The sequence below is a fragment of the Zonotrichia leucophrys genome, chromosome 2, assembly GCF_028769735.1.
Source record: "Zonotrichia leucophrys gambelii isolate GWCS_2022_RI chromosome 2, RI_Zleu_2.0, whole genome shotgun sequence".
Taxonomy (NCBI): Eukaryota; Metazoa; Chordata; class Aves; order Passeriformes; family Passerellidae; genus Zonotrichia; species Zonotrichia leucophrys.
The window spans coordinates 120,073,532-120,088,866 of NC_088171.1; the positions used below are offsets into that span (position 1 = coordinate 120,073,532).

General features: G+C 39.7%; 1 protein-coding gene across 4 annotated transcripts in view; it reads right to left on the reverse strand.

The window, feature by feature from the left end:
• Positions 1–285: 285 nt before the first annotated feature.
• The window catches only part of NCOA2 (nuclear receptor coactivator 2), a 188,808-nt gene continuing 173,758 nt past the window's right edge, over positions 286–15,335 (reverse strand). For all 4 annotated transcript variants that reach the window (XM_064706216.1, XM_064706215.1, XM_064706217.1 and 1 more), the window contains 4 exons: positions 15,010–15,187; positions 12,575–12,773; positions 7,145–7,234; positions 286–4,417 (listed from right to left, as the gene is read on the reverse strand). In XM_064706216.1, the coding sequence (XP_064562286.1) occupies positions 4,406–4,417; positions 7,145–7,234; positions 12,575–12,773; positions 15,010–15,187 (479 nt within the window). In that variant the 3' untranslated portion in view covers positions 286–4,405. The remainder of the gene's footprint in view (positions 4,418–7,144; positions 7,235–12,574; positions 12,774–15,009; positions 15,188–15,335) is intronic.

Here is a 15,335-nt window from a genome sequence, read left to right on the forward strand (position 1 = left end):
ATCTGAGGTCAGCCTCTGCTGACACTGCCATGAAAGATGCCCATTTCATCCTGACTGATAAAAAAAAAAGTACTCATAATGAACTGTTCTCACATTAAGCCAGGTGATAAACATTTTCAGCCAATATAGTCCTGAAATGGACTTGCAAGTAACAACTAGCTGGAATTTCAATTCATTACCAATGCCTGTTGCTTTTTTAAAACCTACCAATCCATCTACCCTCCAGTGCTTTAGTGCTATTTCTTATAGCCTTCTATGAACAAATGAAGACACAACAGAAACCTGTTGAAATCTCTAAAGCCATGTAAAACCCGAAGGCATTAAAATTTATTAAATGATGCAATAACAACAGAATTCTTTATTTACAATAGCATTATTTAACATCAAATAAGCAAATAGCATCAGCAAAGCAATATTAACTTGCATAAATGTATTTAAAATTTCTCTGAATATATCTACCTTTGCATAAACTGCTAACACTAGAAATACAAACATCAATGCAGGTGAACAAAGTGATGTTCAGAGTCAACTCCGTTTTGAAAATAAATCACAACCTGAAACACTGTAAGCTTTCTCCTGAAGAACCATAGTTTATATATTGCTTAATTTTACCCTTGTATAATCTTTTCATATACACACATCTCAGATGCAACTTCATGATGAACTGTACAAATAAAACCCACAAATGACATAAAGGGAAAAAAATTAAATGACAGTAAATGTTTGAAGAAATGTGTCCATCATCTCTATTGAACAACATAAAGATTAAGTGATGATGCACTTATTCCAAAATTGTACACAATTCACTATACAAATATAATACATCAGACAGCTATGTAGGAATATACAAGACTTAAAAACAGATCTAAGGCATTATGCTAGATTTTAGCATTTTGAGGTTCTTGCACATAGCTTTTACCTGTAGTAAGAAACTTAAAAGATTTTGTTTTAGTCTACAAAGAAACACCAGGGAGAAAATTCTAATTAAAATCAAAGCCACTACAGTAAATTTTCTTTTGTGCAGAGAATGCTTTTGCTCTTAGGCAGCATACTACCATACAAATACTAGAAAACTTTTAAATTCACACCAACAATTAATGGCTTAAGTTGCATTTCAAAACTGATTGTGTATCTTTGGGTTCTGCAAGTGGAGCTGTGCCACCCATTTCGTCTGTTAAGCCCATATGAATTCCGCTTTTAAACAAAGATTAAAAAATGTATTGTATAAACTCCAAAAACATTGCTTTTAATTAATACAGGCCCAAAGGGATACCGGTGTGGGACAATATTTTAAGGATTGAGTACAAATTAACTCCTTGTAGCAAAACAGCTCACTTCACTTTTTAAACTCACCACATTACATGAACACTTAAACGGGTCGTACGACCATGTATATATGCTTATTTTTCACATTATGCGCCTTTCACATTTAATAATGTAAATAGAACACTGATTAATTGTTCTCTTAAAACAAAATCCAAGTACTTTCTCCGACAAATTTACTGTATACAGGATGAAAAATACTGATAATGAAGGGAATTGATTTGGCTTTTTTGTTTCTATAGTGATCAATATGATCAGAAGATTCCTTCACTCACTTTTCTCTTTCATTACTTAGAAGACGACAAAAGTCACAATGAACCCAAACGGAGCCGAAGTGATAGGTACAATCTCCTTTCTTTCAAAATGGCAATGGATGATGAAGTATCATAATCACTACAGATAAGAGTTTGCAGGTCTGTTGTGAAATGGGACAAATTTAAACTATTTTTTTCCACTGTGAAAAAGAATAATCTATCTGCAGAGGTTATGGTTAAGAACCAAAAAAGAATGGAATAGCAACAAAATTATTTTTAAACTCATTTACACTTTGTGGTGCATGAAATTATTTCCTTCAAATTTATACATTTCGTATATAAGTAATTTTTTTGTCAGATACATAATGCAAGTTCAAGACCAATGTTGTAGTAATGAGGCTGTGGAGGTTAGGACTGATGGTTATTATGTCCCATCAGCAGGTCAAAGAATGGCTCAGCTGACTAAGCATTCTGTTTGAGTTCTGCAACAGAATGGTGACAGCTGAAAACGTCTTGCTTCTCCAAAATGGTGGCACTGTCTTCTTTAAGGACAAACACAGACACAGCCTTTGTCATATTTTCCTCAGCCTTAACATAGAATAGCTGCTATTTTATTTGAACTCCCACCTGAATACCAAAACAAATTAAATGACAACAAGACAAACTTTTCAATCCCAAAAGGCTGATGAGATATTATAAAATGCATTGCATTTTACATTTAATCAAAAAAATTGTGTTCAGGTTAGAAAGTTTGTGGATTAGTGTCCTGGTTCCGGCCAGGATAGGGTTAACTTTTGCAGAAGCCAGGAGAGGGCATGGCTAGGACCCAGAGGTTATCCTATAACACCTCACATCATTCCCGGGGTGGGGAAGGGAGTCTCTTCCCAGGAGAAGGGCTCTCTTCTGGATCAGCGCAGTGGCGGAGGGAGCGTCGGGCATGTCGTGAGTTTCCGTCTGTCTCTTTCTTGTACCCTCTGTCACTAGTACTGAAGTTGTTACTGTTTTCTTATCTCATTGCTGTTTTCAGTAAATTGTTTTTATCTCAACCCATGATCTTTACCTTCCGTTCCTCCAATTCCCCTCTCCAGTCCTCCACATGAAAAGATGGAAGGGGAGCAAATGGGCTCAAGGTTTGGAGAGTCTCAGTGGGAGCACTAAATTAGGGAATACTATTCCTAAACAATTAGGAATCAGCAGAAAGAAAACAGGTCAAACTCATCAATTTCTAATATTCCAAGTCCTCAGAAAGTGATGTATAGTAAAAGATTATTCAAACCACAGTGGGCAAGGAAAAAAAGCAACACGCCTTAACAGTGGCCTGCTTAGTAACAGTTTTTCTAAGATTTGTTACGAAAGGATATAAACATACAAAAATCAAGAACTGGTTCCTACAGTGGCTGCATATAATATAGGTTAATTAAATGGTATTATGAGCAGAATCACAAGGCTTAGAAAATGAGAAGTCTCAAGCCTACAAATTAGGTCTAATCAAGGCATTGTGATCCTTTACAAAACACTTTTCCAGGAGACACACACGGCTAAGAAGATATCTAATTTAATACTGAAGTACCTCATTTGGAATCAACTTCACAACATGTATATCTCACAAAAATTATACAAGTAAAACACTTAAGTTTTCAACTTAAATTATTGCTTGTTTACATATAAACTGGATTTTATGTACCTTACAAAACGTCTTCGTAGTCCACACTGCTTTAAAATAATCAGAAACATGATAGTGGTGAAGTCTGTAGTGATATCTGCTATAGGTATTACAGGAATTGTTATTTTCCCAGCTAAGGGGATGGGAACCAGAAATTATCATGCTTTAAAGCAGGTATCTTTGATATTATGCACCAATTCTGCCACTACCATAATCATTACATGCATTACCATTGAACTCTGCTGTTCGGCATCCAGTAACCGGCTGTGCAGATTGCTGGAAACACACCTAAGGAAATAACGGAGTAACCTGTTTTTTAATTCTACTAGAAAGAGTAAGATGACAGAGGTCAGGAGAGCCAGGTTAAAAAAAAAAAACAGATTTGCTGATTGTTAGGAATTTAATTAAATGAGAATGTAACCAACTTGTATGTTTGGATTAATTACTTGCATCATAAACACTACCACAAAACCCAATCAAATCACCCCTTATAAACAGCCCTCTCACAGGGTAATTTTCATCTGTTTCACAACTTTACCCCATTCAAAATTGGTCTGTATAGTTTTCTGCATCAGTTGATCTTCTCTGACTTGCTGTCAGTGGAACATGCTTGTTGGAGGTCTCTAAATGTACCAGACGTTGCTTTTATGCCCTCCTCCATGCCTCCTCTCCGCCCCAAAATGCAGGCCTTAGTCTAAAACACCAGTTTTCAGACAGAACTGAATCCTTTGCACCAGACTGTGTAAGCCAGGGAAAACAAAGCAAAAAAACCCCAAGGTCTAGAACTAAACAGAAACAGAACGAGAGCATGGTTGTTTTTCCTTAAATACATACATTTAAATACATTCAATCTGACATGGTTTATGAAAATTGCCTGTCAACATTTACTTTGCAGGAGAGATCTAAGTTGCACTAAGGTGAATGCAGTGAACAGACTGAGCAATGTCTGTACGCTAGCTCCAGACTGTCAAAGAAGAGGCTGCTCTTGGGCAACGCCCCCGGCTCCCCTCGGGAAGGCAGGGCTGAGTCCTGTTGGCAGCAGGCAGCCGCCGGGGCCGGCAGCTCCGCGGGGACAGACAAACAGACACAGCTCTTCAAACTGGTAAGGGTTTGGGGCCGTCAGCCCAGTCAGCTGAAGAAAGGAGCAACCAAACCACCCTCAGGGTCAGCAATATTTCTGCAAAAGAAGAGAAATGGGGGAAAAACAGATTAATTCTTCCTGCTGGGATAGTGAGGATGGACAGGTCAGTGAGATCTGGGATGCTGTCAACTGTGCACTACTGTAATGCTTTACACCTGAAATTTAATCGGAATTTATAAAGCTAAACTATTACTTGTGTACACTGATACAACTGACCAGTGATTTAGTTCCTTTGGTATCAGTGGTGGCTTGATTTCACTGCATTCTTAGGTCCTTAATTCATTCCAATTACCCTCGATATTATAATAACTCAAGATCATACACCTGTTGTAAACTCCACCTGAAGGCATAGCAATAGGGTTTAAAAGAAGTCTCATTCTCAGAATATGTGCAAAAATCTCTCAGTGCTGCATCCCTGTCAAAGAAAACAAATGCCTTGGCTCACTTTCCCTTCCAAGACTCATAATAAAAAAGGGAATAAAGAAATAAAGCCAGCTTCAGCTATGGATCCCTAGAGATGTCTTTTACCTCATAATTAATACCCTTGTGATGTCTTTACACAAATATAGTACAAACTGGTTTCAGCTGAGTTGATTATCTTCTTTCTTATTCACAAAAACATCAGGATGTGGTTTTCACAGTTGTTTTAAGACCACTCCTTCCAGTGGCTGCAATCTGTGCCTTTCTGTCTTCCTCTCCTTGTAAATGCCTTCTCCCACGGGGTGCTGTGGTCAGTCAGGTCAGAGAGTCAATCCAGCCAAACCCATCTTCCTCCTCCCCTGGGGCTGCTTTTCACTCCCATGCCGTGGCTCTGGCTGTGGAGCAGCTCTTTGCTCACAGCTTCCTGTCACGCATGAGGAAGGCCCTGTTTGCTCAGGGACAGTGCTGCTGGCTAGGCAGCTTTCTCACCAGTCCCCATGCATGCTGCTAGGCTGCCTTCTGGAAGCTGCCTACACTATGCTTTGGACCTTACCACAGTTTCCTCTGCGCTCACACAAGGCCTAGAAATGTAGCTAGAAATGACTAGCCTAGTAGTAGAAATGTAGCCTAGAAATGACAAAGTCACTGCCAAGAGTTATCCTGCAAAGCAGGAAAGCAAGGTCCTACGTTTTATACATCTCCTATTCCCAGTTTAGCTGGTGCAGCTGGAGCTCCTTGGGTGTGAGCAGCAGAGTCCTGATCATGGCTCCTCCTTCCTTCATCACACCACAGAGACAGCACACTCACATCCCTTATGCCCTGACTAATAACAAACTAAACTTTGACTCTTCTTTCTAACACGCTGAGAGGTAACTCAGGGACCCTGTCAGTGGTTTTTGAAGTGGAAACAAAAGTGAAAATCGAAAGATGTCCTTATTTTCAGGACGGACATTTAGGAAACAGTATCTCCAGAGATATACTAAATAAACACTCCCACTATACTAGCGACTTGCAAAAAATTATGTAATGCAAAAGTTGCCCATTAGTTACACAGCTTGAACTTTCTAAAAAAAATAAAAGCAGCTTTGTAGGAGTAGTTTATGGCTCAGCTGCATGAAAAAGCAGCTGTTTAACCTCTATTACAGTTCAAAGTTCAGTGAAAAGTATTTATAGTGCATATAAACTCCATTTTCATTGACAGTCAGAGGTACATTAGTAGAATAAATGTAAAATCACCAAGTGCAGTCTGATGTACCTTTCCAAATAATTTGGGATGTTTGAAGAAGTTGCTTTTCTTCAGGTGAAACAAAGTTTCTCTTATGCATTGCTATTGTCCTTCTCATTATCATGGCACCGACACCACTATTATAATTTTACACCCCAGAGACTCCCTGCCAAAAGTCATGCCACTCATTTCTTGCCACCTGCACCCTGACTTCTCTCCACCGTCTCTTGTACCCAAAAAGGCCCACAAGAGAGTTGGAGAGGCACCTTTTACCATGGCATATAGTGACAGGACAGTGGGCAATGGCTTTAAACTGAAAGAGAGTATGTTAAGATTAGATATAAGAAGAAATTCATTACTGTGAATGTGGTGAGGCACTGGAACAGGTTGCCCAGACAAGTTGTGGATGACTCATCCCTGGAAGTATTGGATGGGGCTTTGAGCAGGCTGGTCTAATGGCAGGGGGTGCCCTGTCCATGGCAGGGGGTTGGAACTACCAATTTATGATTCTGTAATAATGCCTTGGTATATAACAACTTCTGCTAGAGCAGAATACACTGCATCTTTTTATTAATCAAAGTGGTCATGAAATGGCTGCAGAAGAGACTCTTTATGTACAGATCCCCCACTCTTGGAGACTGACATTTGTATGTTTATATGAGCAAGATGAAGATGTGAGAAGAATTGGCTTTTGGGAAGTTTTAAATATATAAGAATACAAAAAAGACAGGGATACAATAAAATATATATGTATGGTTACTTCTGCCTTGGTACTTTCACATTCTTCATTTTCACTCATGTTATTAACTTCTCAGACAGATGTTTCCAATTTCCCCTATTACTCAAATTCCTCTTCTTTAACAGCAGAGAACTTAACCCAGGAGGAGGGGCCGCTAGGTGGCGCCTCCCCCGCATCACTCGGCCCCTCTCTGTCAGTCCGTCCATCGTCTGTCTGTCCCTCCCTCCCCCTCCTTCTCTCTCTGTGTCTATAAGGCAATCCTCCCTCACATTAATTACTATTATCCAGGGCACTTGGAACCTGGTAAGTAAAAAGGTAGCGTACCCACTCCAGCCTCAGTATATTCACAGTTCTGCTGTGCCTGTACCCCTTTTCTTACCCGTGCTGCATCTCCGTCCTGCTTTATCATATCCATTCCAGGCAGCTGGTTTGGAAAGAGATTGCCTCCCCTCATAGCAGGATCATTAACCTATTGGTAACAAGACATTAAGGAGAATGAATCAAGAAATGTCTTGGGAGGAGGGCTGGGAACTTAAAAGAAGCATTACAGACCACTACACTACTTGCATACCAACACCCACTCCTGAGATGATGCTCAAGTCAGGGAAGTGACTGTATAGCCAGGCACTTCTCTTGCACAACATGTATTTGACTTATATTATTCTGCTTTACAGTCAACAATAAAGATTTCATTCCTGATACTACAACCCTTATGCATATTTTACAAAGGTTCCATAAATTATCTCAGTGTTATCTAAAGAGGAAATCCCTGCTATCAAAGTTCTGAGAGCAGAAACATATAACTACCTTCCTAACCTCAATAACACATGGCTTTGCTGCTTGCAAGCCACCATACACTTTTTTCAAAGCCTGATGAGATAACATGTAGGCTAAATGATACCAACTACTGACTCAGTTTTAACAACACTTTCCTGTTTGCAAGCAATGGGAGAAAGGTAACATTAAATGGGAAAACGTGCAGTGGCGTGCTTTCCTAAAGGATGGTCTCCACAATTTTCTGAACACAGTCATAGCAAAGTATTGAAGCTATGTGTTTCTGCACAACCAAAAGGTCTGTCATGCTTAGCCATGTGTAATTTGCCAAATTTACAGCATGGCTTTTCCATTCAAAGCACTAATCTCACCATGTAGGAACTGGCATATAATACAAAACAGAGCCCTTCAGCAAGGTTCTGCAATATTGAAGAAACAGTTTGCCTTATAAGTTTAACAGGGAAAGAAAGAAAACTCTTTCTAGGAAGACTTTCTTGAGTCAATTCTACTCCCTCAGAGTAGATCCCATTCTCATGACACTCTCCCTCCAGACATATATATTGGTAAGATCTTGTCTCAGACTTCTCTTGTTGAGGAAGGCTCTTGAATTCACCACACAAAGTCTTCTCATTTCAGGTCCTCCTGACTCTTATTTCTGTTGCTAGTCACTGATTTTGAAAAATACATTCATATGCAACCACCTAAAGATTGGTTTCCAATCCTGCCAGATACAAGACTACTGTTCAATGAGAAAGAATAAAAACTTAAAATATTTTTGCCTTAGGAATTTTGACTCCAAAGAAATTAAGTGCTGCAAGCCTCCTAGTGATGTTTTCTGCTCCTTGAAGTGGAGAGATTTTTAAACCTGAATGTGAAAATTTAAATCAGAAGGGAAGAGAACCACATTATTTTATTCAGAAAGAACAGACAGCTTTGCAGCTTTATTTGCATGCAACTGATGAATCCATGTTTAAAAACTGCTTTCTGCTACTAATCAATATTCATTAGAATGTGCAAGCACAAATATCTTTTCTGATTGTTTAGTAGACAAAGGGAGGTAAAAATGAAAGCAGAAATAAAAAATTGTATCCTGAATCAACAGCAGTTTTGAAACCAAAAGATGACTGCATGATTTGCCTCATGGCACTTAGGACAGGTATGGAAAAGGAAAGTAGCTCCAGGCCACAACAAAAGGAAAAAAGGCATCAATTAAGTTTCTATTAAAGAATCTCTTTGCCAGTAAGAGGCAAGAATCCTGACTGACATAGTATCAGACATTAACAAAAAACCCAACCCAAACTCAAAAAAAGCCCAAAAAAAACCCCTACTATTTTGTTATATGAATACATTTGCTTCAGAAGATCTTAAAACACCTGACATTAACTTTTCTGACTGCAAAAAAATTCAATTAGAAAAGTATGGAGAAGGACAAAGAAATTGAAAGGTTTTTATAATTTTCTGAAGAAAGGTAAAGTGGTGTTATCATATATGAAGTCTTACTAAAAAACAGCAGATATGTTTTACAATTCCTTTGCAATTAAGCAAAATTAATAGTCTCCCAAAAAACAAAGTTATATACAAGGTGAACAACAAGTAAAATTTCTTACCACTCCAGAGCTCCTTTAATCTGGTATGCTGAACAAAGTCAAAATACCATTTCAAGATAACTCTTCTTAAATGCCATAATAATTTTGGCCTGGCGAGTACTGCCCTGTGCAGATTAATACACAACTACTCTGACTGGACTGGGTTTACATCACATAGTGAAAAGCCTCTTTTCTTGCTCAGGTTTCAAACTGCTTCTTTGATAGCTCAGTAAATAGCACGGATCCATGATGCAAAGTAAGTAACAGGCAAAACCATGGCAGCAGTCCACTGTGCCAACAAGAAGCTGAGGACAAGCTGATCACAGTAAGGTCTCTGAATGGTGCAACACCAGGAAGGTTTACTTTCTTGATGCCTGGGAAAGCTGTTTTGGACAGGAGGAACCTGCAAACCTGGCAGCCAGCATTTCAGCATTCCTGGTAGCAGCCTCCTAGAAGAACACTAGTAAGAGCAGCCTGAAGAGATTTAATGTAATTATAAGAGAGAAGATGATAATGAGACAAGATCTCATTCCTCAAATATATAAAAGAGCCTCTAAGTATATAATAATTACCAAGCCCATTTTGGCCACAACCTTTTTGCTTGGTGATGCTGGGAGCCCAGGTGGTAAACCAGAGAAGTTGGAGATAACACAAGTATGATCAGACAGACACCAAACTTAGTATTTCTGAGCTCTGGATGCATCTGTCTGATACAGCATAGTGCCACAACAAGAGAGGAAAGAGAGCCAACAAAATCTGTTTGGTACCAGGGGTAATACACCTGCTTCTCAGCTGCTAAGTCAGTCCAGGCACAGCTGTTTATTATTAGGTAGTAAGATCTTACTTCCAAAACCATCCAATAGTAATAATGTTGAGTGTTTTTCAAAAGCTAGAACACATTTGCAGAGAGTAACAGTGAATCACTGTTAGTCTCACTGTGGTTAGAAAGAGACAAGCATGTGGAGTTCAAATTATGTATTGTGGAACAAAAAGTGACACTGAAAAAGTAAACAGAAATGTAGGTGACAGTATAAGAAAACCCCAAAGAATGAATGAAATGGCAACAGTCAGCAGAATTACAGAAAATACAGTCATTTTGAAAACCACCAGTTACAAGAAAAAGTTCAGCACAGTCTAGGTCAATTGCTAAATAAAGATGTCACTTAAGTAAAACATTATGCCCTGAAAAAAAGGTGTCAATTTTAGTATTCAAGTATACATTTTTAGTTACTTGTGTTTCTCAAGAAAGAAAATGCAAAGCAGTACAGCACATTCCTGAGGACTAAAAAGTACTGTCTTGTGGTCCAGAAATGTCCCCTCAGCTGTCAGCTGGCCACCTCTGACCTAGACCAAGCATAAAACATTTGCTTGCAGATGACACAATGCTGGGATGGTAAATCAGGAGGAAAGCAGGTCACTGTTACAGAATGAGCCACAGCACTTTGCTTTAACAGACACAATCTAAGAAATGCAATTTGATGGAGACAGGACGGAGGCAACACTCCTGGGAACAAAGAATGCAGAGTATGTTGAGGAGCATTTGGGGGACCATCATAAGGGTTTCAGTGGGACATTGTCCCCCAAAGAACCAAGGCAACCCATACACTGGAAGAGAAATTACAAGCAGAACTTGACTCTACACAGCTTTGGTGCAGTCACTGTTAAATCACTGTCTCTGGTTACTCCATTCATGTTTCTAGGAGGAAGTTACAACAACAGAGTTTAAAGCAGATCCAAAAAAGGAACTGATGGGCTGAAACCCAAATGTTGAGATGGATAAAGAACCTCAGCCTATTTAGGCTGGAAGTTAGTAGAAGTATCTTACTGGAAGTTAGATAAATGCTATCTTGAAACAAGATCTTGTAATCTAACAGGAAGGAAAAGCAGTGTGACAGCTGTGCCAGGGGAAACAGCCTGCATGGAAATCTTCAAAATAAAACCAGATCTCTTTCTACAATGCAGTTTGTAAATTCAGGTTCCTAAGAAAAATTGTGTAGCACAGGTATACTGAGAAATCAGATAGGGTCACAACCTTTAAATCCCCCTTCTTTTCTTTTTTGGTTTTACTACTGTTTTACTACAGTAAATGTGTGCAACTCTATTAACCTGGTAACTAATAATAAAAAAAATCTGATATAATTTGGCTTAGCAACTGGGAATATCACAGAAGGTGACAGATCTGGGAGTATCAAAATTACTTTGGGTCACCAGTATGTAGCAGCTGTAAGGGACAAATGTGATCTGCAGCTATATCTGTCAGAGTATTCCAAGAGAAATGGGGAAGAACTAGTGTCATGCACATGGCTCTGGTGCTTAGGAAATACTGATTCAAACTACAACAGCTGCAGAAAAGCAAATGCAGTTTAAAGTCTAAGAGACTGAAAAAATATGGCTTGTTTGGCTTACAAGAAAAACCCCACAAAATGCAAAACTAAACAAAATAAATCTACCCAAACTATCAACAACAACAAAAAAATGTTGATAGAATCTTTCTAAAATACGGGAGAAGAAAAGAGCTACTTAAGGTAAATGACAATATTGGAAAAGTAAATACGCTGTTATCAAATTTAGGCTAGAAAAAAGTCATACATTAACAACCAGCTTTAAACTGGAACATTATGGTATCAGAAAAAAGTTATAGCAAGAGATCTCTATAGCAGAAGATGTTACCTGAAGACACAAGAGGTACCTTCCTGCCAATATTTCTAAGAAAAGTCCATAATTTCAAGCCTGTATTTTTGAACAAGCTGAAGGTCAGCTTTGAAACAAATATATGAGCCTGTTAATTAACAGAATTTGTTTATCAAACACTTGATAATAATGTACTGAGAGAGTTTAATTGCAGGCTGACAAACAGAAATGTTATTTCTTCTTATTTCAGATATCCTAAGTAGCATATCAAATAAGAATGAATGTGAATTCTCTCAGCAGAAAAGAACAGGTTACTTACCTATTGATTCAGCAACCTATTTCATATCACATTACAAAAAATGTGCATTTAGTGCTTGTAAAGTTGCCACATGGATAGCTCTGACAGCTGATTGAAAATTTATTGTTTGGGGCTACAAATACTGTGGCAGTTGAATCATCTTCCAAACCCTGGCTATACAGGCAGCTTTCACTCCTCTCTCCAGGAAGGAGCTGCCTGCCATCCACTTCCAGCCTTCACTGCTGGGAAAATCAGCAACTGCAGCTGTGCCACAGACACTTACCTACTGCGAACAGGAGCTACCATCAGTATGTGCTCCCCATGGAAGCCCAGGAGCAGCTACACTGCTCTCTACCTCACTGGTCACCCTGGCTATTCAAGCGCAGAACTAAAACCAAAGCTCTTGTATCATCATTTTTCAAGACAGCTAGTAAGAGAAACATAATGCAGCGGACCTGAAAAACTACTGGAAGTAAAAGCAAATCCTCTAGCTTGTCATCTCACATCCTTAGATTCTCACCTGCTCAGGACCCATGGAGGACAACCCTGATGTAGGCACAGAGGTCGCTGAGGTCATGCTGATCTGCCCTGTCATCTGGTTCATGTTGTTCATACCACTTGTGTTGGTTGCCATGGATACACTGATGTTCATGTTATTGTTGTACATGCTGGTGCTTGCTTGCTGCCCAAAATGTGGTGGAGACTGTTGTGAAAACATGCTACAGCAAGGAATGGAAAAAGCAATGTGTCAGAATGCTGAAGCCACTAAGAAACTTTTTAAAATATATCTTAAGCTAGAATTTCTATATACTGTCATTTATTCCAACTTCAAAGGAAAAACTAGTTTTCAGCTGCATTGATGTCTAAGGAGTAGATTTTCAAAATTTAAGGTCCCATGTCTGTGTAAAAAATGCATGCCTTTGCATGTGAAACTATGGCAGAGTACAAATCTGTTATGCACATGCAAGAACAGCCAATTAGCAGTCTAAAGGAGCTTTGTATGTATTTTAAAGTAATGTCTGGAGGGAGAGGAAAACACCTTTAATCGCCAGTGTTAGCACAGTGCAGAACTGTTGAGCTAAAATTGAAGACAGGGTAATAAACGTTCCTTTTTGCAAAATAGGCTGTTTGCATATATGAATACCAGATTTGCACATACAATTATGGCAAGTGGGCTCACAAATATAGACATGCAATTGTGCACAAATTTATTTACTAGGTCTTTGCATCAGGTTTTGAAAATATGGCACTGTAAGAAATGACATCAAGTCTAAGGTATCTATGTTTCTCTAAGGACATTTCTGAACAACTTACAGGGGAGTAACTGTGGGAAACCTCATCCTAGATTTTATTCAGTCCAAATGCTTTCTGGACAGTATTTTCCTTCCCACTGAAAGCCACATGAGAGACTTCTTCACACTTCCTAAAATGCACTTCACTGTTTACACATCAGTCTTCTCTAGTCTTTGAGCATAATGCAACGGCCAATGAAAGAATTATTACTGACAATGTGTCTGTTTAGAGGATGTGCATTAGACCGAAATACTGGAAGGGCTGCTGTGTCTCATTATCAGTGGCTGACTTTCCCTTCCCTGTGAAGCACTGCTCCCACAGCTGAGGAAATCTTTCAGGGTTAACACTCAGTCTTGCACTTGGGTACTCTGTTAGGCTACTGCTGTGCACTCAGAGACCTGGTGCAGTGCAATGGCATTCTGGGCACAGGACCAAACCCAGAAAATCCCACTATTCTCTTTCTTCCAATTCCACGTCTTTTCAGGCCACCTCACCCCATTTTTAAGTTGTTATCTGGATGGCTGAAACAGTACACTACAGATCATTGTGAATACTCAGTGGCTTGTGTAAGCACATTTGACATGTCTCTGCTGTAGAACTGCAGCTCAGCAAAGCCAACCATTGGACTTCTGGAGCTGCCCCTGCTGCCATTTTTGGCAGAAGCCATGACAGTGGCAGCTATGCCTCCTGCAGATGCTTCAGGAAGACTGTGAGGATGATGCATGGACAAGGATGAGGGTAAGAGATAAATCAGCTGCTTTAGGGGGAATTCTACTTGGATTAGCCTCATCAATAAAATACTGGTGTTTTGGGTTACTTAAATCTTTGTCAGCTAGCTGGAAAAAGACTTGTCACTGTGCTAGGAAAGTAAGCCTGAGAACTCCAGGGTGACAAAAGCACAGTGCTAGAGACAGCTGTGTGCACCCCAGTGCCAATTGATAAAAGGCTGTACCTGACAGCTCCTCCCATTTTCCAAGGAAAAGCTCAGACCACTGCCATCTGGAAGCTCATTGCTGCCTACTAATAGTGTTCAACATCCAACCCATTTGATTTGGACAGACTGATTATTAGAGCTACACCCACTGGGGCAGAGGCCTCAGCTGAAAAGGTGACTGCATGTGTGAGGTATTGCTACAGTGCTGTCAGGGAATGACAGCTATATGCTGACCCCCAGCATGTGCAAGGACTAATGGGCTGAACCTGGTTACACTCCAGTATTTAAAGTGGGAGGTGATAATCCAGTCACTGCAATTCCAGAGCAGCAGAATGCACAGGCTCTGGCTTAGCTGATCCAGCCATGTAGAAAGCAGTGTGGGATGAAAATCATATGCAGAAGAAATGCATCCACACAAACATTAGGGGATGGAGCTCACTGTGCAGCACAGGTGCTTCTTAAGGGCACACAGTGTCTGATCAGTTGTAATAGACAAAGCAATGCATTGCGTGGATGCAGGTCTTTTAGCTGTGCACTCACTCTGCCTGGTATGAAGACAGAATTTAAACCAACTTGTAAAGCCAAATTGAAAAGAAATCTCTTTTAGGACAGATAGTTAGCAACAAACAAACACACAAACAGTTACATAAAACGAGCCCATAGATAAGTGTAGACCATCAATGACCCCATTACTCTGTGTGCTCATTTTGGTTTTCTTCTGGATTTACCTGTTACCACCCATATTCCCTTGTGCCCACCCATTCATCTCCGTAGAGGACTGATAGGCAGGATTAGCCTGAGACTGCTGAATCATGGGGCTTTGAGTGTGAGCCAGCCTTGGTGACATCAGTGGACTCTGAGGAGTGGTGGCCCCTGTGAAGCCTGGATCGGGCTGCTGACTAATACCTGAAGAAGAAAATGAGAAATTTACCCACTGTACATTCAGAGTTAAAACAAACCAAGAGCTCAGACCTGCAAATGTGTCTTTAACCAGTCTTACTTTTATCATCTGGTAAAAGCAGATACCAAGTTTAGAGTTGGATGGACATAATTT